This window comes from Siniperca chuatsi, linkage group LG16, assembly GCF_020085105.1.
Source record: "Siniperca chuatsi isolate FFG_IHB_CAS linkage group LG16, ASM2008510v1, whole genome shotgun sequence".
Classification (NCBI taxonomy): domain Eukaryota; kingdom Metazoa; phylum Chordata; class Actinopteri; order Centrarchiformes; family Sinipercidae; genus Siniperca; species Siniperca chuatsi.
In genome coordinates this window covers 19,805,346-19,829,318 of record NC_058057.1, presented here as the reverse complement: position 1 = coordinate 19,829,318, position 23,973 = coordinate 19,805,346, and the positions used below count along the sequence as shown (strand labels likewise).

The following is a 23,973-nucleotide window of genomic DNA, read 5'->3' as shown; positions in this document are numbered from 1 at the left end:
AGGATGCTGCAAACTGGATATGTACAAACATACACAACCGATAATTCTGCAGAGATGTTTTGATGAAAGCATGAAAAACAAATTCATTTTACCATCATGAGGATGTGGAAAATAGCATCAAAAGAGCTTGCTTAAATGCACAACAGCCTATGAAATATAATACTGAAGTAATACACTTACACTGTACATAAGTCATGCAATATGAAACTAATGGACCTTTTATTTAAAAACGTAGCCAAGTTTGTAATTCCTGCAGAGAATGTATATAAAAATTACTGGTGTGAATATACAAGAATACAAGATCTGCTAATATTTTCTCATGTTCAGATTTAAAAGTACAGAAACAAATAAGAAAATTACTATCTTCTGTTTATTGACATTAAGCAAAACATACCATAGCCTTAGTTATAATCTGTTAATCTGAATGGAAATGTGTTATTAGTCTACAATTTATTGATGGACCATTGCACTGTTTTGCTCTTGAAAAACTTACATTTATGATTAAGGGAAAATACTATATTTGCTGATGTCTTAATGTATGTATATGTTTTTTACTTCTTCTTTGTTACTTCAATCATGCTGTGTCTTGGTGCGAGCGTTCTTGTGTTAATCTCATTTTTTGTTTTATCGCTTGTACGCGTATTTGTTAAAGTATTATGAAAAAATTAAAGAAATGAATTGGTTTAAATAAAAAGAGTTCAGAAGGTCCTTTGAGCCCCTTTCAGTCCCAACTGGGCTGTAACTTGTAGTCCAACTCTATCGGTGGCAGTAGTGAGTCAATTAGAGAGCCAAATGTACACAAACAGCCCCAGAAGAAGAAGCTCCCGCAGTCGCAAGGTGATGACGTATATAGTGGAAAATGGAGAGAAAACACATGTCAGCTTTTGCTTTGTATCAAACGTTTTCAACAGAAGTGCCTCCTCCAGCAACGAAGCCTTCCCTGAAGGTAAACATTATTAATATAATGCGGTAGGTACTGGTTTAGAGCCCGGTGCTCTGCTGCAGGAAGAACAGTGCTCAAACCACCACAGTCCTCCTGATAGCTAGTCTGTTATTAAACCATGTTACCTGCTCTTCATTTATCCAGACTAACTATGTAGCTTGACTGTGTATAGCTTTATGTTAACTTGTATGATGTTCTAGGTGGCAGATAAGAAGAAAAAGAAAAAGGAGAATGGGGCCAATAAGGTCAACACAGTTAAAGCTCAATTAAAGCCTGAAAGGAAGAAAATGCGAAAGAAGCTCCTAAAGTCTGCACAGAGAGAGGCAAGCCTTAAGGGAGTTACAGAAGTAAGTGTGTACCTGCTGCAAAGATACAAAGATAGATGCTATGGGTGCTATGTTCATGACCACATAGCATGTTAATAATATCAGTAGTATTATTATTTCTTTTAATCCTAATACCATCATATTATTCAGTTAAGGTTCATGGAGGCTTTATTCTTCAAATGCAGGAGGAGGAGTGTGTAAATGGAGACGGTGAGGATCTAGATGCTTTGCTGGCCGACCTGGCAAAAGTCAGCAACAGCAGGGAGAGAGCGAGCAAGCTGTTCCAGTGGCTCATCAACCCTATTCCTGCCAAGTCCTTCTTCAGGTACGGATGAGTGTGTTGGCAGTGTTTCTGTCTGTATGTACATGTGCGTTCAATGCACTGACTCTGAACTTCACTTCACACCCAAATAAATGTAAATATTATGTAGGCTGCAGCACAGCAAACCCTGGGGTCATACAATCAATCAGCACAGTTTTTTTTATCCAAAATGACAACAAAACAGAAACTTTGCAAAATAATACACTCTGTACAAGGTGTCATCTTTTTCTTGGAGCATTCACCAGCTAATATTTTTCCTCTTTCCAAAGGGAAACATGGGAAAAGAAGCCCATTCTTGTTCAACGTAAGAATCCAGATTACTACAAAGGACTTTTCTCCACAGCAGAGTTTGATCGCATATTAAGACAGGTAAGGATCTTTAACATTACTTAGACACTCGTCCATCCTTAATTTATCTATGATTTCCCCACCTGTGTTGTAATTCGTTGGCATGTTATCATCAAGACAGATCTTTCAAATTCACGTACATGGGTATTGTCATATCCCAGTTCAATTTAAAAAAAAATACTGTAGGACTCATGGATGAAAGTGTAAAAAAGAAGCAGGTACTTTCCTTCATTTAATGTGGGAATGTTTTTCCTTTTTGGAAACGAGTAATCAAAAGTATTGGAGAATGGCTGCATAATCGACTGTAAATCCAAACAAAAATTTGGACTTCCATTGGCAGGCTTTATTGGCACTTCAAGGATTGTTCTCCGCCCCTGGAAGAGTCAGATGAAGCCTGATTTTGCTGAATGGTTCACATTAATTACTGACATTCAGAATCTGTAATCGCACGGACTAATAATTATCAAGAGAAGTTCTATGAAGTTTGGTCTAATTTTTAAAAAGAATGTATATAAAAAAGAAACACATTAGGAAGTAAATATTCCTATTTTTAATGTGAAAATGAGCCGCCTCATTTTTGTATTTTATTTGTACTTCTGTTTATTTGTTGGTCCTTTTTTATTTCTAATAGCTATGTGCCCAGATTTGTTCTGTTCCCTGTTCTTCAATGATTATCTGTAGGATTCTGTCTTGTTTTGCTTTATGTTCTTTGATGAAGACAAAGATCTGTCACACTCAACTACATGTCTGCGTTGTTGAATTGAAGGAGGATGTTCAGTATGGAGTGAACCTGGATGTCACGAGCTACACTAATGGCATGAGGGAGACGCATAATCCTCCAGGGAGAGCTGTGCCGTTCACTGTGTGGAACTTCTATGAGGTAAGGCTGCACTGATGCAGGCAGCAGATTTGTATACAGTATGTGGTTATTTCTAATGCAACATTACTGTGATTCTGCATTTTTTTTATCCTGAATTACATTCTGTATAATTGGGCCCTTTGCAGCAAGTTAGCTGCAGTCTTTCTCTGTGGGGGTAATTAAAGTTTCTTTTCACGTCTCACTCACAAATTTTCCAGGACCACCTTCATTAAAAAGCAGTTAGATGTATGTTTATGTATTAAGCAATATTTTAATTTTAGTATTTTCTGTGCTGCAAGCTACAAGTCATTTTGTGTTAAGTGCATTAACCGAATCAGTGCACAGCGCTCTCATTGCAGATTAGTAATCATTATCGTATCTCGATTTCCCAGAGTGGCTGCTCCCTCCGCATGCTGAATCCCCAGGCTTTCTCCTCCACAGTGTGGGGCGTGCTGTCTATCCTCCAAGAGCAGTTTGGCAGCATGGCAGGAGCCAACATGTAAGTATTTGGGACAGTAATTGTCCTGGAAACCTTTTTTGGATGCTATCGATTTACTATTGAATGTGTGTTTTCCTTTAACCAGATACCTGACACCACCTGGAACACAAGGCTTTGCTCCACATTATGACGACATTGAGGCGTTTGTGGTTCAGCTGGAGGGGAAGAAACATTGGAGAGTGTACAACCCAAGGTGAGATACAGTGAGGAACCTTTCCAAAGAGCAGTTAAATTCACACCAACTTGTTTTTGCTACATTAACAATGCAGAAAAATAAAACTAAACTTTTTATTCATTTTTTTTTTATAAACTGTCGACTATTTTTTTCTAGCATGGTAATGAGGGTTTTGGATTGGAAAAGCTGCCCAACAGATCCAGGATATAACATGTCACAGATGCAGTAGTCACAGTGTGCTTTTTATGCACTACATTTACCATATGTGACTCATGATACACTAAACAATGTTTTTTGAAGCTGTTTTTTCTGACTTTTTCTTAGGACAGAAGATGAGGTCTTGCCTGTGCTTTCAAGTCGTGAGTAAAAAAAAATATTTATTTCATTTATTGTTTTTTTTTCTTGTGAAATAAAGGATTTGCTAATTTGTCTCAATGTGGTTGGAAACTGGATTTATAGATAACTGTTTACTGTATGTTATTGGCTTTACACACATTTACACAGAGAAAGATAGCTCATTGCACACATATGAAGGAATTGCTAATACTTAAGGGTGTCCTACCGTGATCTTTTCAGAGCTGATAAACCGTAAAGCAGACAGCTGTCATTTCTCAGACGTGACTACTTTGCGTTTCCTCTCCAGCGAACTTCGATCAGGCAGACATTGGGAAGCCGATCCTGGAAGTGGTGCTAGAAGCCGGGGATCTCCTCTACTTTCCCCGAGGATTCATCCACCAGGGCGACTGCCTCCCAGATGCCCACTCCCTCCACATCACCATCTCCTCTCACCAGAAGAACAGCTGGGGGGATCTACTACAGAAGGTAATACACTCTGACCAAGGCTAGTCAAGGCTCTAATTAGAAACCTACATGGTTAACAAAAGGCAGCATCAGGGCATGGGTACATTAGCAGATGCCAGTTATTTTTTACATGAAACATTTATTGATTAATCATTACAGGTATAGTGTAATAACTAGTTGCATTCCCTCATGATACGTATGTTGTATTGTATTATTGCACAATTGTAGGAGCTTGCGAACTTACATTTCACTATAATTGTACCCTGTATGATTATATGTGATAAATGAATGTGTGATTTAACCTACAGCCACTTTTTTATATGTTGGATATTCATCGAGCTAAACCACACTAATGCAATACTGTATCTACAATCAGGACATGCATATGTACTTATGAAAGATGGTTCTAATCATTTCTGGTGTGTGATATTCCAGTGTTGATTCTGGACAAGAAAAGGGAAATAGATAAACACTACAGAAACCAATTTTGTCTTTCTCAGCCTCAGGTTTAGACAGTTTTTATATGCACTTTTTGTATTCTTTTCACTTTTTAACTGCCATTTTTTCAGGTGGTTCCAGCAGCATTGGAAATAGCAATGGAAGAAGATGTGGAGTTCAGACAGGGCTTACCTCTTGACTACCTGACATACATGGGAGTACAGAACTCTGACAAGGTAATTAATCAGTTATTTTGTATTTACTTGTCATCTCCAGTCACCATCACCATCCTTGGCTTTTGATCCAACTCCTCCTTGTGTGTGTGTGTGTGTGTGTGTGTGTGTGTGTGTGTGTGTGTGTGAAGGATGACCCACGCAGGACAAAATTCTTCTCACGAATTGAGAGTCTGATGAAGAAGCTAACCAATTACGCCCCAGTTGATGCTGCTGTGGATCAGAAAGCCAGAGACTTCCTCCATGACTGCCTTCCTCCCATGCTCACTCCAGGTATATGATGGATACATCAGTTTTGGGAATGAACTCACTTTTTCAATTCACTTAATTCAGAAGAAAATTGTACTATTGCATGAAAGTGTTAGTGCTTTAAAATTGTGCAGGACTTCTGATTCTAAATATTTCACACCATCTCCCACAGAGGAATTGGCCAGCAGTGTGAAAGGAGCACCTGCTAGGTGGGAGCATGGGCAAGTTGTGGATGTAGGTGTACACATCACTACCCAGACCCGAGTCAGAGTTTTGCGTGCTGGATGTGCCAGGTAATACAAGTTTTTATTGCATTTCACAGCACATTCACACCGGCCAGTTTCTGAAAGGACTATTGAAAATGTGGTGTAGAGTGTCTTTGACTATATGTTGGCAAGAACACCTGCTTCAATGATGGCAATGCAATAATGTAAGTGTATCAAGTGATTTCGCTTATAAGCTTTCTGTCTCCCCAGGTTATGCAGTGATGGAGAAGCTGTTCATCTTTACTACACAACAGACAACTCCAGAGTTTACCACAAAGAGGAGCTCAAGAGTTTTGAAATAAAAGCAGAGGTAGATTGGGAGAGCTGTGTAAATTTCATGTCTTGTACAAAGTGTCTTAATGTCACCGCCTAATAATTGCTTTTCTTTCAGTACACAGATGCCATTGAGTTTCTGATCCATTCATATCCCAAATTTGTGACAGTAGGAAGTTTCCCATGTGATTCTGCAGAGGACAGGGTATGTTTTATTTTAATGTTGCACACGATGTGTGCTGAGATGTGATACTACTGAACATTTAGGCTTTGTTTCTGTTCTGTGTTTTGGTGTTGTGGCATGTCGTTCTCACCCCTTTCTCTACTGTCCATGGACTTATTAACACACCCCATTTTACAGATATTTATTCTAAATGATTAATATTTGAGCCTGTGTTCTTGTTAAATTAGTGGTTGGAGTTGTTCCTCATATGGTTTTCTTTTTCCCCCAGATCACTTTGGCTGAGCTGCTTTTTGAGAGGGGGATTATCCACACTGCAGAACCTCTGTAGTGGGCACAGATTCTTCAGTCATGCTGACTGCATGAATAGATTCAAACTGACTTTGTACAAAATAAGATCTTTAATGCAAAAAACTTTTTGTCCCACATAGTCTTCGTTACCTTTACTGCAATGGTCACACTGAACAACCCATTTATGAATTTTCTCTCTGTTCAGCATCAAATAAACCAGTTTAAAAGAAAAAGAAATGATGTCATATGTTATGCAACCAAAAACACCAACAAGTACCAAATGATTTTGATGAGAAAGGGCATTTTTATTATTGGTTGATACAACTCAAAATATTAAAGATTACTGGTTGATCCAACTCAAAAACAGGACTCTTAAATATTCTAATTTGAGGGCCACCCATCAGTCATTCACACCACAGATGACAGGACACATTCCAGGTAGGGGTACTTTACTTCCAGGTCACTTCCTCACCAGGCTTCAGCTCCCTAAAAAGAACAGAAGTTAGGAAGTTGCATAAGCTTACACTCAGAGCTACAATGGCATTATATTACCTTTATGTCAGGCAAGTTTTTGAAATGCTTACTATCACAATTAGATACAAAAATAGAAAATTGAACTCACATTTTATGTTCAAAGTGCATTGAGCTCTGTTCTGGCTTAGACACGGAAAATGGACAAGGTAAAACACATAACTAGATGCTGTAATCAGCTTTTTGCACCTTCAATTACATGTTTTCCCTTTATCACTGAGCCTTCTGCTGACTTATATGCATAGTAATTAGTTCAAACTGGGTATACAGTATTGAAAATCATCATCACATGACTTTGAAAAAATTAGCACCTGATCCTTAATTCACTGATAACCTAGGGGGACCCGTTTTACTTTAACATAAGTGGAAAATTGCTTTATATTCTTACCTGCTGAACAAAACACTTTTGTTCCTGAAAGCTGTCAGCTTCTGGTCCTGTTGTTTGTCAAGGTACCATCCAATCACAAAGCCCATGGGCACCAATATGTTCACCCAGTGCTCACGGGCAAGTGCTACAAAGTTGACCATGGTTCCTACAGAAGTAAGCAGAAGACACATTGTAACATCATCTCTGTGGCACTGATTTTATACTTTGATATAAATCCCACATGCTTAAAACTGATTACAGGTATTCTAAAAACTGACATTACTAGTAAAGATCATGGCATTGCTGTAGCTTTTCTGTAGTGTAGATCTGGTAATCATAGCCCATCAGCCCATTGTAACAAACGTGTGCAACATTTGCATAGTAAGGAATACTGGACACACTGAAGTACCCACATGGCATGAGGCCAGGGTAACATATTTTACTACTACATTTGCTGAAAAACCTAAGCCATATCTGGTAGATTGCGCTGCCAGCCACTAAATAGGAATCCATGCATTTTGAAAACACTTGGTCCAGAGACATTGACATCAGTGGGAATCGATTATAATTATTAGCAAAAGATGGTATCATACTGGATCTGGATTATCCAAAATAAAATGACAATTTTCCCCCATCACATCTGTGGACCTGTACAGGAGACAGGTCTACCAATTGTTTTAGTACAGTCCATCTTTATATTTATTTATAGATAGATAGATAGAGCGCATGCGCCAACGTGCATGCTGCTTGTTGCCGTAGCTCCGTCTCGTCGTCTTGCCTGTATTATAGTGAATTATATTTTGATTTGCTTAGTACTTATAATCCTGTGTGCACCGACGTGATAGTGAGCAGCTGTAACAAAAGAGTTTCCCCTCGGGGATCAATAAAGTATTTCTGATTTATATATAGATAGAGGACCGCCACAAAACTAGTGTGACACTAAGGTTACTGCACAAATAAAGCTGATTGGTCGTTTTATTGGGATTTGATAGGATTACAAAACTATATATGACAAATCATGACTGACAGCCTTTAAACCCCTGTTTTTGCCTTTGGACAAGTTTATTTGTGTGGACACCTTTAGGATTATGTGCTGACAGACAAATACTGGAGGGCAAAGAGGTTTTCTTTAGACATTTCATTGTTGCTAATGTTTGTCAGGCAGAACTCTGAGCTAATTGGTGTTAGGTGAGGGTAATCTCTAAACCTCATTAATTATATATCTAGCTAGTTTATATAAAACGGCAGCGAGTGTAACACAACGATTACTTCAAACCATATATGGGGTAGCTGTCATTTCCCCGTTTGCAGTGCGAATTACATTATAGCTACCCACAATATGGAGTTAAAACGCTGTAAATATAGCTTGCTTGCATACTTTTTTAACACCAAATAAGCTAATTGCACCTTAGCAGCTACTGGCTAGCTAATCATTTAGCTAGCTAGCATTAGCTATAGGTGTCAGGTTTTAGTTAAGAATGGTTTCTCAGTTAAAATAGTTAGTTGTGTTTAGCACAGGTAACACATTAGAGCACAATGATTCAAACAATAAAGAGACACGACACTGGAATATTAATAAATATTACCTTATGTTTGCACCAAGCCGTGGCCTTCAGCTCTTCATTCACCAGGCAGAGGACATTGGACTCTACCACCTGTGCAAAAACACGGCAGTGTTACTTGAACAATAAAAACACTATTATTGCCGTAATGGCCCTTATGGTGGGTTATTATGTCACTTACAACATATGAGTTGAGAATATTAAAGCACATTTGTTAAAATATAATCCGATAAAATGAGCATTCGGTGTTTTGTTATAAGATGTGTTTGTATTAACACCGCCATACTTGGTACGCTCCCGTGCGCTTTCACACATGATGCAGCCGCTAATGGTCTGCTAGTCCAGTGTGTTTTCAACAACGTTAGCCAAAATGTCTTAATGTTGGAATTATAGAAAATCCACTTGATGTATTTCTACTCCAACGGGAGAAAATTTACATTATCTCATATTTAATGGTATGTTGCAAGTTCCTTTGTCGATCCAAGTCACTTAGCTTACATCCACTAAGTTAGCTAAAATGTAGTTAGCATGCCAAATACACAGACTTTGCCGGGTAATTTGATTACTGCTTGTGCGAACTAGCTAGCTGCGGCTAGCAACCAAACTGTGTTTACTTTTAATTTCTTTAGCGCTCGACCTGCCAGCAACATATTTCACAGGCCTAACCTGTGCAACAATATAGGTTACTGTAATATCGTACAACTTCAATTCATTATCGAACCATGTTTTTGTTTGTCGATTGAATTGAATAAGTTGTGTGCTAATTTGTAATCGTAAAGTCATAAAGAGCCACACCACTTAACGTAGGTGATGTTGTTTTGTTTATTAGGATAGTTGCGTTATGGCCAGCTTAACCTAATGCGAACCTAATTGTACTTTCAGCGTGACAACTGAAGAAAAATGACGTCCATTATCAAGCTGACAGCCGTGTCAGGGGTTCAGGAGGAGTCGGCCCTCTGTTACCTGCTGCAGGTGGATGAATTCCGCTTCCTCCTGGACTGTGGCTGGGATGAGAACTTCTCAATGGACATCATTGATGCTATGAAACGGTAATTATGGTGTCCATCTTCTGATTGCATCAGTTTCCCCCCTGTTCTGTGAATTAAAACAAGTGTGTGATGTTCATTTTTCCCTCCAGATATGTTCATCAGGTCGATGCTGTGCTCCTCTCCCACCCTGACCCCATTCACCTGGGAGCCCTGCCATATGCTGTGGGGAAACTGGGACTAAACTGTACTATCTATGCTACAATTCCTGTCTACAAGATGGGCCAGATGTTCATGTATGATCTGTATCAGGTAAGCAAGGGGTGTGGGAAATGTTATGCATGTAAAGTTATTTATTAACAGAGCTTGATTGCATGATTGCCATTGCTTTCTTAATCATTTCCTTCTTTCCACTTAGTCTCGGAACAACAGTGAAGATTTCACACTGTTCACCCTTGATGATGTGGACTGTGCTTTTGATAAAATCCAGCAGCTGAAATACTCTCAGATTGTCAATCTGAAAGGTGAGTTAGTTGCAGAACCTTATTGGTCAGGAGTCAACTCTGTTTATGTATTGCAGGTACCAAAGTGTTTTATATCTTTCTTTTTACCTGACAGGGAAAGGGCATGGTCTTTCCATCACTCCTCTTCCAGCTGGTCACATGATTGGAGGCACAATTTGGAAAATTGTGAAGGATGGGGAGGAGGAGATTATTTATGCTGTGGACTTCAACCACAAGAGAGAGATGTGAGCACAGAACAAAATATTCATATGACATGGTATTTTGTTTTTAGTTTGGCTGCTAGTTCATGCCCTTTTTTACTCTGTTTCTCTATTCAAGCCACCTCAACGGCTGCACGTTGGAGAGCATTAGTCGTCCTTCCTTACTTATCACAGACTCCTTCAATGCTACATATGTACAGCCACGTCGCAAACAAAGAGATGAGATGCTCCTCAGTAAGTAATCTTCACAAGACTCTATAGTAGTAATGTATGTATTTATTAGCATATTTGTCCAATTGAATTAATAATCATTTAAGATATATTGCAATCATTTATAACATGTCCCAGTGGTCTGACAAATTAACTGTGTAATTTCTATTTCAACGTCAAAATTGAAATTCAAAGGAGAAAATTGTCAATTAAAGCCCTCTCTTTCTGTCCTTTTAAAACAGCATTTCTTTTGTTTAATACTGTATGAAAAATAAGAGGATAATATGTGGTGTTTTAGATCCTTGTCCTAGTCCAACACTTCACCCTTCCTCTATTTCTGTTAAGCTGCTAAATTTAAAACTTAATACAAGAGGTGAAAAATGCTGTTTATTTTCATTAATATTCTTATTTTTTATACTCACAGCCAATGTAATGGAGACCCTTCGTGGTGACGGTAATGTTCTTATTGCCGTGGATACAGCTGGTCGTGTGTTGGAGCTGGCTCAGCTCCTGGACCAGATTTGGAGGACAAAGGATGCTGGGTTGGGAGCTTACCCACTAGCTCTGCTTAACAATGTCAGCTATAATGTGGTGGAGTTCTCTAAGTCACAGGTATCAGTCATGGATTTTCACACAAGATTTTGTACTATTCCTCACTTATTAACAGTTTAGTAATTTTATTTGCCAAATACAATAAATGTAAATAAAATGTATATATAAAATTGTTGGAATTGTTAATCTACTGTCTTTCTGTAGGTGGAGTGGATGAGTGACAAGCTCATGAGGTGTTTTGAAGACAAGAGAAACAACCCCTTCCAGTTCCGTCACTTGAACCTGTGCCACAGTCTGGCAGACCTGGCCCGGGTGCCCAGCCCCAAGGTGGTGCTTTGCAGCCAGCCAGACCTCGAGTCTGGCTTTTCCAGAGAACTCTTCATCCAGTGGTGCCAAGATGCCAAAAACTCTGTCATCTTGACCTACCGCACTACACCTGGAACCCTGGCCCGCTACCTCATCGACAACCCCGGCGAGAAGATGCTGGATCTGGAGGTGAGACCAGCAGTCACGATGCTGATTTACTATGACAGGCGGTTTTGTTTTATCTCTTCATGCCGCGTTTGCCCCACGGGAAGCTCCCATCTCTCACATTCAGACCCAGCTGAGGAAACAACAAAATGTGTCATTCTATCATTTACACCGTATCCATCTTTCACTCTTCTCATTATGACAGGTGAGGAAAAGAGTGAAGCTCGAAGGCAAGGACCTGGAAGAATACCTTGAAAAGGATAAAATAAAGAAAGAAGCAGCTAAAAAGCTTGAACAAGCAAAAGAGTAAGTCCCAGTAGAAATAGACACATGTCGACTAGGTGCTTAAGGGTTAGATCTCTCTTTTTGATGATGCTTTATGCCTGTTGGTGTAACAAAACATTTGATTCATATCATTTTACAGTCTGTTAACAGTTAAAACAGCAAATTATGTAAAAAAAACAACAGAAATGCAAAATTGTGGTCTAGATCGCAAATCTAAAACAGGCTATTTAAATGGAAATCTGTAAATAGGTGATGAGTCATGACACTTTTAGACAACATTTATACTTTGCAACTGAACAAAAATCTGTTGTCTGTCCTTGAAAACATTAAACTCGACTGTTATTTCATGCATTTGCAGGGTGGATGTAGACTCCAGTGACGAGAGTGATATGGAGGATGATCTGGATCAGCCAGCTGCAGTGAAAATGAAACACCACGACTTGATGATGAAGGCAGAGGGGAGCCGCAAAGGAAGTTTCTTCAAACAGGCCAAAAAGTCTTATCCAATGTTCCCCACACATGAAGAGAGAATCAAATGGGACGAGTATGGGGAAATCATCAGGTACTACAATACTGATATATGTGAACATTAGACTACAGAAAGATTGATACAGGGAAACTACACTGATCTGTGTTTGCTGCCATCATCAATAAACCATTATTGTTCTTTTACAGGCTAGAAGAGTTTCTGGTTCCTGAACTGCAGGCCACAGAGGAGGAGAAAAGCAAATTGGAATCTGGGCTGACCAACGGTGATGAGCCCATGGACCAGGATCTCTCTGTCGTTCCCACCAAATGCATCTCCAGTGTAGAAAATCTTGAAATTAGGTCAGTGATCCTTTAAATCTGTCTGCCTCTGTAACAAGAACTCCATTCATAAACTGCCACTAGAGCTGATCAGTGGCCAACGATATAGTGCAGTGGTGTGTTGGATGTATGTAACTGTTTGTATGTAAGGCTAATTGTTGCTGAAAAAGGTTATGTCTACTCAGTAAACCTTTCCTGCATAAATTGCAAGTCTATCAGGAAATCTTGTCTGTGCTGGTATTAAACAATGTTTGACTAATCTGCACTATTAAAAAGCTCTATCCTGTCCTCCATCTCATACAGAGCGAGGGTAACGTACATAGATTACGAAGGTCGCTCTGATGGCGACTCCATCAAGAAGATTATTAATCAGATGAAGCCCAGACAGCTGGTGATCGTTCACGGACCGCCAGAAGCCAGCCTCGACCTAGCTGAGTCCTGCAGGGCTTTCAGCAAGGACATCAAAGTCTATACACCCAAACTGCAGGAGACTATAGATGCCACCAGTGAAACACACATCTACCAGGTCAGCCTTACAAAAAGCCTGCTTGGTTTATTTTTCATTCGAGTGAATTTGGTTGCCTCTTTTTGATTGGATATACAGAGTTGTTGTATGTAAGTCTATCATGCTGTCCCTTAAATGTGTTTTATAGATTCTTAAATCTAAAATATTCAGCTGTGAAATAGTAAAACCTGATAAATCTGTCTTTGCCAGGTCATTTTTCACATTTTGCAACCCCTTGGCAATTGAGCCAAGAAGGCAGTGACCATGGCTAAAGCATAAAAGCATCCTTCCATGACAGGCCAATGTCTTCATCTTGTCTCATCTTCTCATGGTAAAGGTGCGGTTGAAAGACTCCTTGGTGAGCTCTCTGCAGTTCTGCAAGGCCAAAGACACAGAGCTGGCCTGGATCGATGGCGTGCTGGACATGCGCGTGGTGAAGGTGGACACGGGTGTGATGCTGGAGGACGGTGTGACAGAGGAGGATGAGGACGGCGAGCTGGCCATGGACATCGCTCCCGATCTTAGCCTCGACCACAACGCCACGGCGGTGGCAGCACAGCGTGCCATTAAAAACCTGTTTGGGGAGGATGAAAAGGAGCAGTCTGATGAAAGTGATGTCATTCCCACGCTGGAGCCACTGCCTCCACACGAGGTTAGGCGGTCAACACTGCCCAGCAAAGATGTTGCAATGATATATCATTATTTCTGAATATGAACATTTGTTGCTAGTAAGCGTAAAGATTCTCTCCAGCCTGCTAGGAATAATTATTTGTGTCTAATATGTTTTTTGTTTTTTTTACACTGAAAAAATGCAATTATCTTTTTAAAAAAACAAAAACAAAAAAAACCTTATTTACATCTACTTTTTCTTAATTGAAAAATCCTGAATCTATGAATATGCAAAGATTTTCATTTAATTTCATTGCTGGTCTCCCACTTCACTGAGAAGCACATTCTCCATGTACGCATGCTAAAGGCTGGCTTTCTTCATTCTCGTACATACACGTCTTAAACTCAGATTTAAGGTGAGCACAGAGAAACTTTCCCCCTTCAGCGGATAAATGTGAAAGCAACCTTCTAGTGTCAAACTCTGCACATACATCATTCTGCACAGTGAAGGTCAAACATCCAAATGAAGCAACAATGAACAAAACACATTTGTGAGTGAAGAGGGACTTTAAAATACTCACTTTTAAAACAAGTTTTACATTCAGTTTTTTAGTTGTCACACACAATAAAATATCAAATTTGTGAGAACTTCTGAAAAATATGACAAAGATCAATAGTGTCATATCAAGTGTCCCATGTCTGATTGATTGGGTCATAAAAAGTGGGAAGAAGCCTAAATAGGGTGCTTTGCTTTAATTCAGCTTTAAAGAGATTTTGTCTATGGGTGGAAGGCTTTTCCTCCCTGCTTCTCATTTTGGCAGGTAATCTCATTTCAAGAGTCTTGGCAGTCATGCAAATGGATAATGGCTAATGAAATAGTACAAGCAACAGATGACTTTTAGGTCCCAGCAGCTGCTGCAGCCAGTGGACAAAAACTCATATTTTCAAGTCCAATGAGTCCGTGTCCATTGTCATAAAAGTGATTGGGAGACTTTGCCGAAGGGATTGAAATGTGATTCCGATAGTATGTGTCCACAAGGGCGTATAAGCAATTTAGGCAGCCCTCAGCCTGACTGGCTCCCTCTTCTATTCCCCCTGCAGATTCCAGGGCATCAGTCGGTGTTCATCAACGAGCCTCGCCTGTCTGACTTCAAGCAGGTCCTGCTGAGAGAGGGCATCCAGGCCGAGTTTGTGGGTGGAGTGCTGGTCTGCAACAACATGGTGGCCGTCCGCAGGGTGAGTGTCCTTCCCATTGGCTCAACGAGCACGCTATCCATCAGCTCCGTGCAATGCTAGTCACCACTTGTCCTCAACAGGGAAAGTGGCCAGCACAGAAGACATATGGCACAGGCTTGTTTTTCGCCAAAACCGTGCATTCCATATTTAGGTCTCTGTGCAAAGTAGTTGCATAGTGGATATATAGCTAGTGTTTTAATGAAATTAAAAGAATGTAGCATTACAGAACCTGGACAAAACACTTATTACTATTATTACACAAATAATTAAGTGTCCAGACAAGATGCCTCCAAAAAATTTAACTTTAAAGGCCTTTAGCTCATTACAAAAAATACATCCATTCACTTTCCCCGTCTGTGGCCTTCTGAAACTTCTGTTGTACCCTTCAATGCCTTAAAAACAACTTGCAGAGAATAATTTATCACTGGAACAAATTGGCACAAAATGAAGACATTTCCAATGAGGCGTGTTTATTGCTGTAGATTCTGTTGACTGTTGACTTAAAATTGTCCCATAAGACGTACTAATATTGTTGTAAAGCAGAATGACACATTCAGCTTCTCCCTTTATTTGATGATGGATTGTGCATCCCGAGCAGTCAGCGCTGTTCAGTGCAGATGGCAAGTTGTTTTAGATGCCGTAAGAAATACAGCAGCTTAGTTTGGAGTCTAGAGAAACACAGGCAGAGACAATAGGCTGTAGATATGAATGTCTTTTATATGTGTGGTGTTAGCAGTGAACCAAAATCTAATTGTTAGCATTGCAGATAAGTGGTGCTGTTTACAATGCAATATACTGTAGTTACTGTAGTTTGATGACTGGTCAACATTGTCAGATAATATAAACATAATATTTAACATTAAAAGATTAATTTGTGTCTTAGAGATGAAATGTGATTGGTCATAATTTCACAAAACCTATCAAGTTAATAGTGTCTTCTTTCTATATTTAGCTGAAAATTACAAAAAAAAGTGTCTTGATGGTGTAGAGGTTAAGGTTTATTTACTTACACACTATGAACTAAAATACCAGTGCTTAACACAAAATGAAACCTTAAACACAATAAGAAAAAAATAAAGCCTGCCTAAGTAGGATGAAAAACCCCAGTGGCATATGAAAACATCTCACCTCAGAAGAAACACACACAAAAAAAGAATCACAGGCAGAACTTAAGAACTAAAGTAAAAGGAAAAGTAGGAGTGAGCCAGGATACCAACAACAAAATGCATAATTGACAAGAACTTAAAATAGACGCAACCCAGAAAATGAAATCAAAGAGAACTGAGACTGTTAAAGTAGTGTGTGCGTCTGTGTGTGCTATTTAAGTGGGAAAACTTGAAGTGGATTGCTTCATTAGACATTTAAATTCCAAGTCTGAACGTCTGTGGAAATGAATTGGAAACCTGTTTATTTTAGAGATCAGCAGTGTGCCGTACAGGGCTTGTACATATATGTTAAAAGGTGAAACCATCAATGAGTGTTAATGAATGTTATGTGAGGACCCACATGACCTGTGCATCTTTGTGCTCCTTGTCCAGACGGAGGCCGGACGCATTGGCCTGGAAGGCTGCCTGTGCGACGACTACTATAAGATCCGGGAGCTGCTGTATCAGCAGTACGCTGTGGTATAGCAGCAGCAGCAGCAGCAGGAAGACACGCCGCAGAAGAGCATACCACGGCAATACAGAGACAATCCTTTACGAGGACTTTACCCAGAGGAGAAGCGTGTACCACACTCGTCCTACCTCTGCCTCATGGGTGGCTCCAGCTGTTCCACTGCAAACCTTGTTGTACATTTTCCCTTTTTTATAGTTTTTTTTTTTTCCAGATAATGTTTTTAGTTTACCTCCACAAACTGAGAGGCAAATGCATGAGAGACTTACCTCTCTGTGTGGACAGACTCTACAATCTTGAGGTTCTCATATTGCTAAAACTCCTCCCACTGTACAGTAACATCCTAATGCACTGGATGGACTAAAGGATGCTTTCCCCCTTCGATTCTGTCATTAAAAACAGTCTTTTTCAAACATGCATCACTGTTAAAGGTTTGTCTTAGATGTTCACTTAGTGAGCAGTAAATTGAGATGTTGGACACTTAAGAGTCATCGTCATTTTGAGTCATCAATGACAGGTCTAGTGTCACACAACTGTAATTATCCCATCCATCCGTAAAGTAGTGTACATGCCACTTTTTTGTTCCATTGTTGGAATTTTAGAGGTCACTATATAGTGGATATTTCACACTCGGAATTGGGACACTCAAATAAAATGGCAGAGGATAGATGTATTGCACTCTGTAGTAAAGCCTTAGCCTTATTTTCAGATACTTCACTTCAGATACTGGTCATATATTTCCAGGTTAATAGAAATATTTGGTCATTTTAGACAATATTTTATTTATCCAAATTTCTTGTATGGCTGCTTCTACTTAGACAGCATTAAAGGGGTAGTTTGCGATTTATTGTTGCGCTTCCATAAAGTTGGGGGCCTTGCGAGAGAGACAGACTAGAAAAAATGGTCAAAATCAAAGCAGCAGAGGTCAGGGTATCCTGAGTTTTAGCTCCTAGTGTAGGTCAAGTTCCAAAAAAAGATGGATCCTTTACACAATGAGTAAACAATAACCAGCACAGTACGGGCTTTCCTCCATCTCGTCCATTCTGCCTTTCACTTCCTGTCTCATTCTGAATTTTGAGCGTCATTGGAATCATGTGACTGCAGACAACGTATTGGAGTGCGCCTAGCTAATTGTGATCCTGTGAGTGAGTTTCACCTACAGCTCAGAGGCTTTGCATCCAAAAAATGCCAGGAAAAAACAAAATCACCACAGCTATACTCTATAAGAGTCCATCTTTCCGTAGTAATCAAGTACATGTGTATCTGTTTAGCCAATACATCTATGGTAATCCTTTATTAATCAGTTCAACAATGTATATTCACTGGGATCATATATATGTAGTATCAATATAGTAATAACTTCCATTTAGCCAAAATATACAGTTTCTTTTATTCAACTCCTTCCAAGTATTCACTACATATATTATGAGTCTGGACAGAAATGAATGTAAACTGCAACTGGACTGGTTGGTGGAGGCATACAACCGTGGGCCAGTAATTCTAGTTTTGCATGTGCTGTTTGTTTATCATCACACAAGATTTACTGGCTACTAGGTAGACTAGTTACTGCAATAACACCAGATGGAGACATTTTTCAGTTCTATCTAACTGGCCCCTGAATACCCATATCAAATCTGCCCATGCAGCAGCACCATCTGTAATACAGTGGTGAGATGACATTGTCCCTGATGTGATAACTGGGATTGAATATAATTCAGCCTGCTATGTAGTAAACTAGGATTACCGTTCTTCGCTTTATATTTTAGGCAACTGTCTCCCTCAGCAAAACACTGTTTACCTTCCTGGCTGTTTGTGACAGGGTAAAAAAATAATAATAATGAAACGGTTCAGCAGTTTGTTTTCTTATCTTTTTCAGGCACACATGGATATACAGTCCCACCTCTGCTGTGCTCCAGTGAGGTCTAACCGGCGTATTAGAAAGTTGGGTGATAAGAGGAAATGTTGCTGGCGTTGAGGATGGAGGGCAGGCAGGGTGTCATTGCCGGAGAGATGTGTCCGCTGCAGCCGTGGTGGCACATTGACTCGCTTCATTACATTTGCAGCGTTGTGTGAATCCCCGGGGTAGATCCTTAACAGAGGCAGCTGCGTAATGCCACTTTTATGGATATATTAAAACAACTCCCCCCGCCCTGCCTCCTTGCATCCCCACTACTCCTCTTCATCATCCCCAACTCTCCAACATCACATGTGCATCATAGTGGTGGAGACTCCTCCTACACTGATAGCCTGTTAAGCAATCACAGGGGGGTACACACACACACGTAGGACATTGAAAGCAAGCAGTTTTAGAGAGTGTGTGTATGGGGGGGTGATCATGCACATGGATGGAGGAGTTAGACTTGAGCACGGATGGCTGGCTGACATGCAGGCCTGTTTTTATACAGTTGCATAACATACAGTTTTGCACTTTAGAAACATTAAAATTTAAATGCTCTTTTTTAATCCGTGGCTCACACACAGACACACACACAAAAAAACTTTCATGTTCAGAAACGCACACATGATGCCTTTATTTATCCCCCCTGGAGATGAGGAGGAGAGAGAGGAGCTCTTCTGTGCCATAGAGCATGCCAGCCCTGCCCAGTCACTGCTTTTCATTTTGATAATTGACGGGGAACGCCAGAAATGTCCATCAGCTAATCCTCTTAGCTTTCATAATGCTGACTCTGTCACAGAAGCCCCTGTTTTAATGTAACGAGCAGCTAAGCCCAGAGCACAGGGCAGAGTCGCCCTGGGGCACTGAGGCCGCTCTGCCCCCTGGAGGCCAGCGAGAGATCTGCTCTCAACTCAACAAGTGCCCTGCCAATCTGTCAGACTACGTCAAATCGTAAATCCATAACCTGGCTCCAGGGTGACCACCCCCTCTACCTTTCACACTGTACTCATTGGCACAAAGCTGTACTCAGAAAGGAGCATCTTGGTCGTGTGTATCCATTCATCTGTGTGGATTGGAGGATGAATGAGTTTAATCCCTCTTGAATTCCCGGTCTACTCACTAAGCAGACCACTTAATGCCAATGACATCAATGTAATAATGTGAAAAGGGGACGGATTTCTATGAAACCTCACAATATTCAAACATAGCATAAGGCACAAAAATCCCATGATATCCAGCTCTAAAAATGGAACTTGGTCTTTTCATTCTGCCCAAATGGACATCACGTTGAAATTTCGGGAGCTTTATTAGTTGTTTTACAAGCTTAAGCACAGGTTGTTAATGAATACAAAGCAGTCCTTTGACATAATGACAGTTGCTAGATATTTAAAAATTTGTAGTCATGCCTCCATACTTTTGTTAAACATTGCCATTGTTTTGCTTTTATCTCACCTTCTGACACAATGCTAAATAATGAAATTATAAGATTAATGTTCCAAGATCTTGCAATATTTAAGACTCAAATTAACAGACAGAATTAGTGCTTCAAGAAACCAATGTTGCAGAAAGCTTAAAGAATTAGTTTGACTTTTTTGAAAATATGCATATTCACTTTCTTGCTAAGAGAAGATCAATACCACTTTGATGTCTGTGCCGCGTTCCCATCTTATCAATCGCACCATGATTACGAGTCGGAAATTCATTCATGTCAGCCTCTTAGCTGTAATTTCGAGTTGGAGATATTTCCCACTTGGTGAGCTGCAGAAGTGTCAACAAACCATAAATGGTTGCAAAGTCACTGTGACAGTAACCATCTTGGAATCATCTTTGTGAACACACCCAAGTCGGAATAATGGTAGGTTTTTCTGTTCTTCCCATTCAGCTGACATTGCGTGAATGCAGTATACTAAGTAGAGCCATGAGCTGATTAGCTTAGCTTAGCTTAAAGACTGGAAGCAGGGGGAAACAGCTAGCCTGGCTCTGTCCAAAAAAATATGCCTACCAACATGTGTCTCATTTGTTTAATCCGTACACAAACAGAAATGTAAAAATGACAAGTTGTGGTTTTGCAGGTGGTTTCGTGAATTAATGTATTATAACGGTTCAGAGAGAAAGCAAGGCGAATTCTTCCAGGGGGGCACGACCTGACGCGAAGACACGTCTGCTCCAATTGGAAATGTTTCAGCTTGAGTAAAAAATCCGAGCGAGTGAGTTCAGTCCAAGTCGAGCTGTCACACAAATACACACATAGCTACAATCCCACGCACACACATGGTTTGTGTGTCTGTTGCTAGCTAGCTTACAGTTAACGTCTGTACAATCGGTATATTGGCTGTTTGGGACAAATGGTCCAGTGGTGAAATTTGCAATATTGATGCAAAAATTCACTTTTTGTCTGAACACATAAGAATTTCTTGGCTAACAGGAAGTTGCTGCGCTGGCTGCTGGTGGCGAAGAAATAATTATAGCACGTAACTCCTGTAAAACCACAACTTGCCACTTTTACACTATACAGATTAAACAAACATGATATAACGTAAGTTTCCCTCTGCTTCCATTCTATTATGCTAAGCTAAGCTCCTGACTCTAGCTCTATAGTTAGTGCACATATTTGAGAGCGGTATTGATCTTCTCATCTAAATCTTGGCCAGAAAGTGAATAAGCGTATTTTCCAAAATTGCATTGTCAACTATTTCTCTAAAAATATGTTTGTGTGGAGTTGCTTTTTAAACAATATTTAGAATCTAAAAGTAGTTTTTAAAAGGTTTTTGGATACTCTGGGGAGAAACTGTTCGTTCCCCTTCCTGTTTTCAGTCTTTTCATTTTCTCCCCCCTCATGCCATCCTACTCTACACATCTTAATTCCCCTCTAGGCCGTTGCTTGCTTTTTCCTCCATGTCTTCCCTAATTCCTGCCTCTGGGGGTAATCCCTGTGTGCCAGCATCTTCCTGTGGTAATGGTCCTTCAGTAAAGGAACCACTTTTTGCCCACCCACTCTATAAGATACACATTAAAAAGGCGTGTTGCGCAGGAATCCTGAATTACACCATTACGGGGGTGATCCTCTTATGCAACCTGCTCTTCACACCCGTCCACAAAGCGGGAATGCTCACGAGCACAAATCCACGAAGGCTCTTGCTGCCAGATTATCCACAGTCCACAATACTGCAGCTGCCATTTTTCCTTTTTCATGAAACAATGCGTTTTGTTGGGAGCATTCATGGCTGGGACTGATCCTGGCTGGCTCTCTGTCAGAGACATGCGGACGACTTAGCGATCATGTGTATGTGACTATGTAGGACAGATCACATGAGATTGTTTTGCTTGGTTTGTATACAAACAGCACATTCTTCTCCTCCCAGAGCAAAACAAACCTGACCAGTTGGTTGTCCGTAACTTGAGGCGATGCAGGCAATGGGATCAGGAAACACATTCTTGGATGAGGGGAGTATCAGCCTCTTTGCAAACTGCATTCAGGCTGACATGTGGTTCCAGCCAGTCAGCAGAATGCAACCTGGCTGGCCTGCTCTTTCCGCTCAGCACATCAGAGGTAACCAGCGTTATCTGATGTGACATGGCTGACACTGCCTTGAGAGCTGTGAGGAGACCCTACCGATGACTAATTCAAGCTCAGAAAACATGATGAGGATTACCTCTCTGTGTTTACCCCTGCAGACGTCTCTCCTAAACACAGGACGCCTCGCTGGCATGACACAGGGCCATGTAATAAGGCTGAATCATCTGCAGGGAATTATGTTGATGTGAAAACGAGTAGAGGCCAGACCGAGGAGTGTGAATCCAGAGAAGTGACTCAGCAGCACTACAACTGTTTATCTTTGTGCAGTTCAGTTTAGATGCCAGCACTCTGAGTGGTGGGCTGCAGACCTCGGTCAAACTGAATGTCCAAATTATTCTGCTTGCTTTCACTTGTAGCACGACATAAGTGAGGTTCTGCTGCATCAGACATATTTGGATAGTGTCCAATCACAGGAAAGAATGCTAATTCTTCTTTTATTCTATCTTACATTTTCTGCCCTTGATTTTCAGTCCCTTGATGAAACCGGAGCCAGCTCCATTCACTGATAAAGTCCATGAGGAGTGGACCTTTAAATTTAAATCCCTGCCTGGTAAATGCCCACATCTTTCAAACTCCACCCTCAAGTTCTTATCTCAGGCTTTCTGTTAAAATTTTGATGTCTCATGCCCTAACATAAATTACATCATCACGGTTACTTTAAAAAGGTCCCTTCAGAGGCGCAGAAGAAATTATACTAAACTGTTTTCGCAGGCTGAGCACTACTCTTCGTGACAAGTTAACTGTTCTTCATGTGTAGAGTTGGTGGAGTGCTATTACTAAAACGTTTCTGATAACTTTTCCATAAAACATCACATTCACAGGCACCTCGTGCCTGCTTATGAATAATAACACTATGACATTAACAAACTCCTACTCATCCTTCTACTACACAGTGCCTATAACTTTTGTGTCCAGTATGGAGGTGTGCAGGGTGATGAAATCACACAGCAGGGAAATCTACTGGCTCATTGACTTTATTGCACACCCCTCCACCCCCAGCTCCATGTGAATGAAGTGAAAGAACTCACCCTCACCTGCCCTCTGTTTCAGAGTACTGCTGGCTGTATTAATACAGACTTTGTAGCCGGTCTCTGCAACTCTGATGCTATCTTCCCGGAATGAATGCGCTGCATGTTTCTGCTGGCATAACCTCTGTGGTCAGTCTGAATAGGACTCTCCACTGTTCTTTGCAAGGGGAAAAGGTTGCTCTTTGCCTGTCTACCCTTCCTTTTCTTCTCTGCAGACAAAAGAATAATTAAGTTATTTATGTGCATTACAAAAGGCTAAGTCTCTCTCAGATATAGCCAATCTTTTTCCTCTAGCCACTGTCCGTCGTTAGGCTGCAGAGCTCCCTGAAACAGAGAAACCATCCAATTTCACACAGTCCCGATCCTCATGGTCAAATGAATAAAACCATTCCAAAAAGGTGGAACTGCAGTTTGTAGGAGAGAAGTAAGAAAAGTGAAAAATAAGAAGGCTTGGTAGAACTGTTAATAGTTTGTCACCAGAATAATGAAAAATAAGTAACAGCCTGGGGAAGAGTTAACATAAAAGTAAAATAAGTGAAAGTGAAAGTGAAACATTGAGATATTTCATCAGAAGCCTTCTAATGTAGCAAAAGCGTAATCACTGTTATTAGGTCCATGTTAACATTTGTCATATAAAGGTGGATGACATAATAACATGAACACCCGGCAATATAAAGCACTCTAATGCAACATCACAAACTGCAGCCTCAAATTGCGCATTAAATTCCATTCTTGCCCTTGAAACAATCGTTTAACAACAAAATCTTAAATCAAGGTCCACTCACTGGAACTTTCAACCACATCTCAC

The 23,973-nt window shown here is 40.3% G+C and overlaps 3 protein-coding genes across 3 annotated transcripts; 2 read left to right on the top strand and 1 right to left on the bottom strand.

Annotated features, from left to right (window-relative positions):
• The first annotated feature begins 792 nt into the window (after window positions 1–792).
• riox1 (ribosomal oxygenase 1) lies at window positions 793–6,437 on the top strand. The gene is made up of 15 exons (XM_044169475.1): window positions 793–946; window positions 1,144–1,290; window positions 1,455–1,594; window positions 1,861–1,960; window positions 2,706–2,819; window positions 3,191–3,297; window positions 3,383–3,490; window positions 3,797–3,831; window positions 4,116–4,294; window positions 4,843–4,947; window positions 5,076–5,217; window positions 5,366–5,486; window positions 5,670–5,769; window positions 5,851–5,937; window positions 6,185–6,437. The coding sequence occupies exons 1-15, from the start codon at window positions 860–862 to the stop codon at window positions 6,242–6,244; spliced, it is 1,632 nt and encodes a 543-aa protein (XP_044025410.1). The 5' UTR covers window positions 793–859; the 3' UTR covers window positions 6,245–6,437.
• Window positions 6,438–6,485: 48 nt separating this feature from the next.
• LOC122863218 (NADH dehydrogenase [ubiquinone] 1 beta subcomplex subunit 1-like) lies at window positions 6,486–8,763 on the bottom strand. The gene is made up of 3 exons (XM_044169476.1): window positions 8,689–8,763; window positions 7,124–7,268; window positions 6,486–6,690 (listed from the first exon to the last, which is right to left on the bottom strand). Exons 2-3 carry the CDS (start codon window positions 7,261–7,263, stop codon window positions 6,654–6,656), a joined length of 177 nt encoding a protein of 58 aa, XP_044025411.1. The 5' UTR covers window positions 7,264–7,268; window positions 8,689–8,763; the 3' UTR covers window positions 6,486–6,653.
• A 188-nt stretch (window positions 8,764–8,951) lies between these two features.
• On the top strand, window positions 8,952–17,080 carry cpsf2 (cleavage and polyadenylation specific factor 2). Its single transcript, XM_044169474.1, has 15 exons — window positions 8,952–9,119; window positions 9,547–9,713; window positions 9,803–9,962; window positions 10,069–10,174; window positions 10,269–10,398; window positions 10,493–10,608; window positions 11,009–11,196; window positions 11,341–11,631; window positions 11,813–11,913; window positions 12,251–12,454; window positions 12,568–12,720; window positions 13,003–13,225; window positions 13,542–13,856; window positions 14,915–15,049; window positions 16,588–17,080. The coding sequence occupies exons 2-15, from the start codon at window positions 9,565–9,567 to the stop codon at window positions 16,678–16,680; spliced, it is 2,364 nt and encodes a 787-aa protein (XP_044025409.1). The 5' UTR covers window positions 8,952–9,119; window positions 9,547–9,564; the 3' UTR covers window positions 16,681–17,080.
• Window positions 17,081–23,973: the final 6,893 nt, after the last annotated feature.

What these genes read in the sequence shown, in the direction of transcription:
- riox1 (XM_044169475.1), top strand. Translation starts at nt 860, where the DNA reads ATGGAGAGAAAACACATGTCAGCTTTTGCTTTGTATCAAACGTTTTCA. An exon ending in CTTGCCTGTGCTTTCAAGTC is followed by an intron (nt 3,832 to 4,115) that starts GTGAGTAAAAAA and finishes TTTCCTCTCCAG; the next exon opens with CGAACTTCGATCAGGCAGAC. An exon ending in GTGATTCTGCAGAGGACAGG is followed by an intron (nt 5,938 to 6,184) that starts GTATGTTTTATT and finishes TTTTTCCCCCAG; the next exon opens with ATCACTTTGGCTGAGCTGCT.
- LOC122863218 (XM_044169476.1), bottom strand. Translation starts at nt 7,263, where the DNA reads ATGGTCAACTTTGTAGCACTTGCCCGTGAGCACTGGGTGAACATATTG. An exon ending in AAAAGTGTTTTGTTCAGCAG is followed by an intron (nt 6,691 to 7,123) that starts GTAAGAATATAA and finishes TGTTCTTTTTAG; the next exon opens with GGAGCTGAAGCCTGGTGAGG.
- cpsf2 (XM_044169474.1), top strand. Translation starts at nt 9,565, where the DNA reads ATGACGTCCATTATCAAGCTGACAGCCGTGTCAGGGGTTCAGGAGGAG. An exon ending in AGAAGATGCTGGATCTGGAG is followed by an intron (nt 11,632 to 11,812) that starts GTGAGACCAGCA and finishes TCATTATGACAG; the next exon opens with GTGAGGAAAAGAGTGAAGCT. An exon ending in GTAGAAAATCTTGAAATTAG is followed by an intron (nt 12,721 to 13,002) that starts GTCAGTGATCCT and finishes CATCTCATACAG; the next exon opens with AGCGAGGGTAACGTACATAG.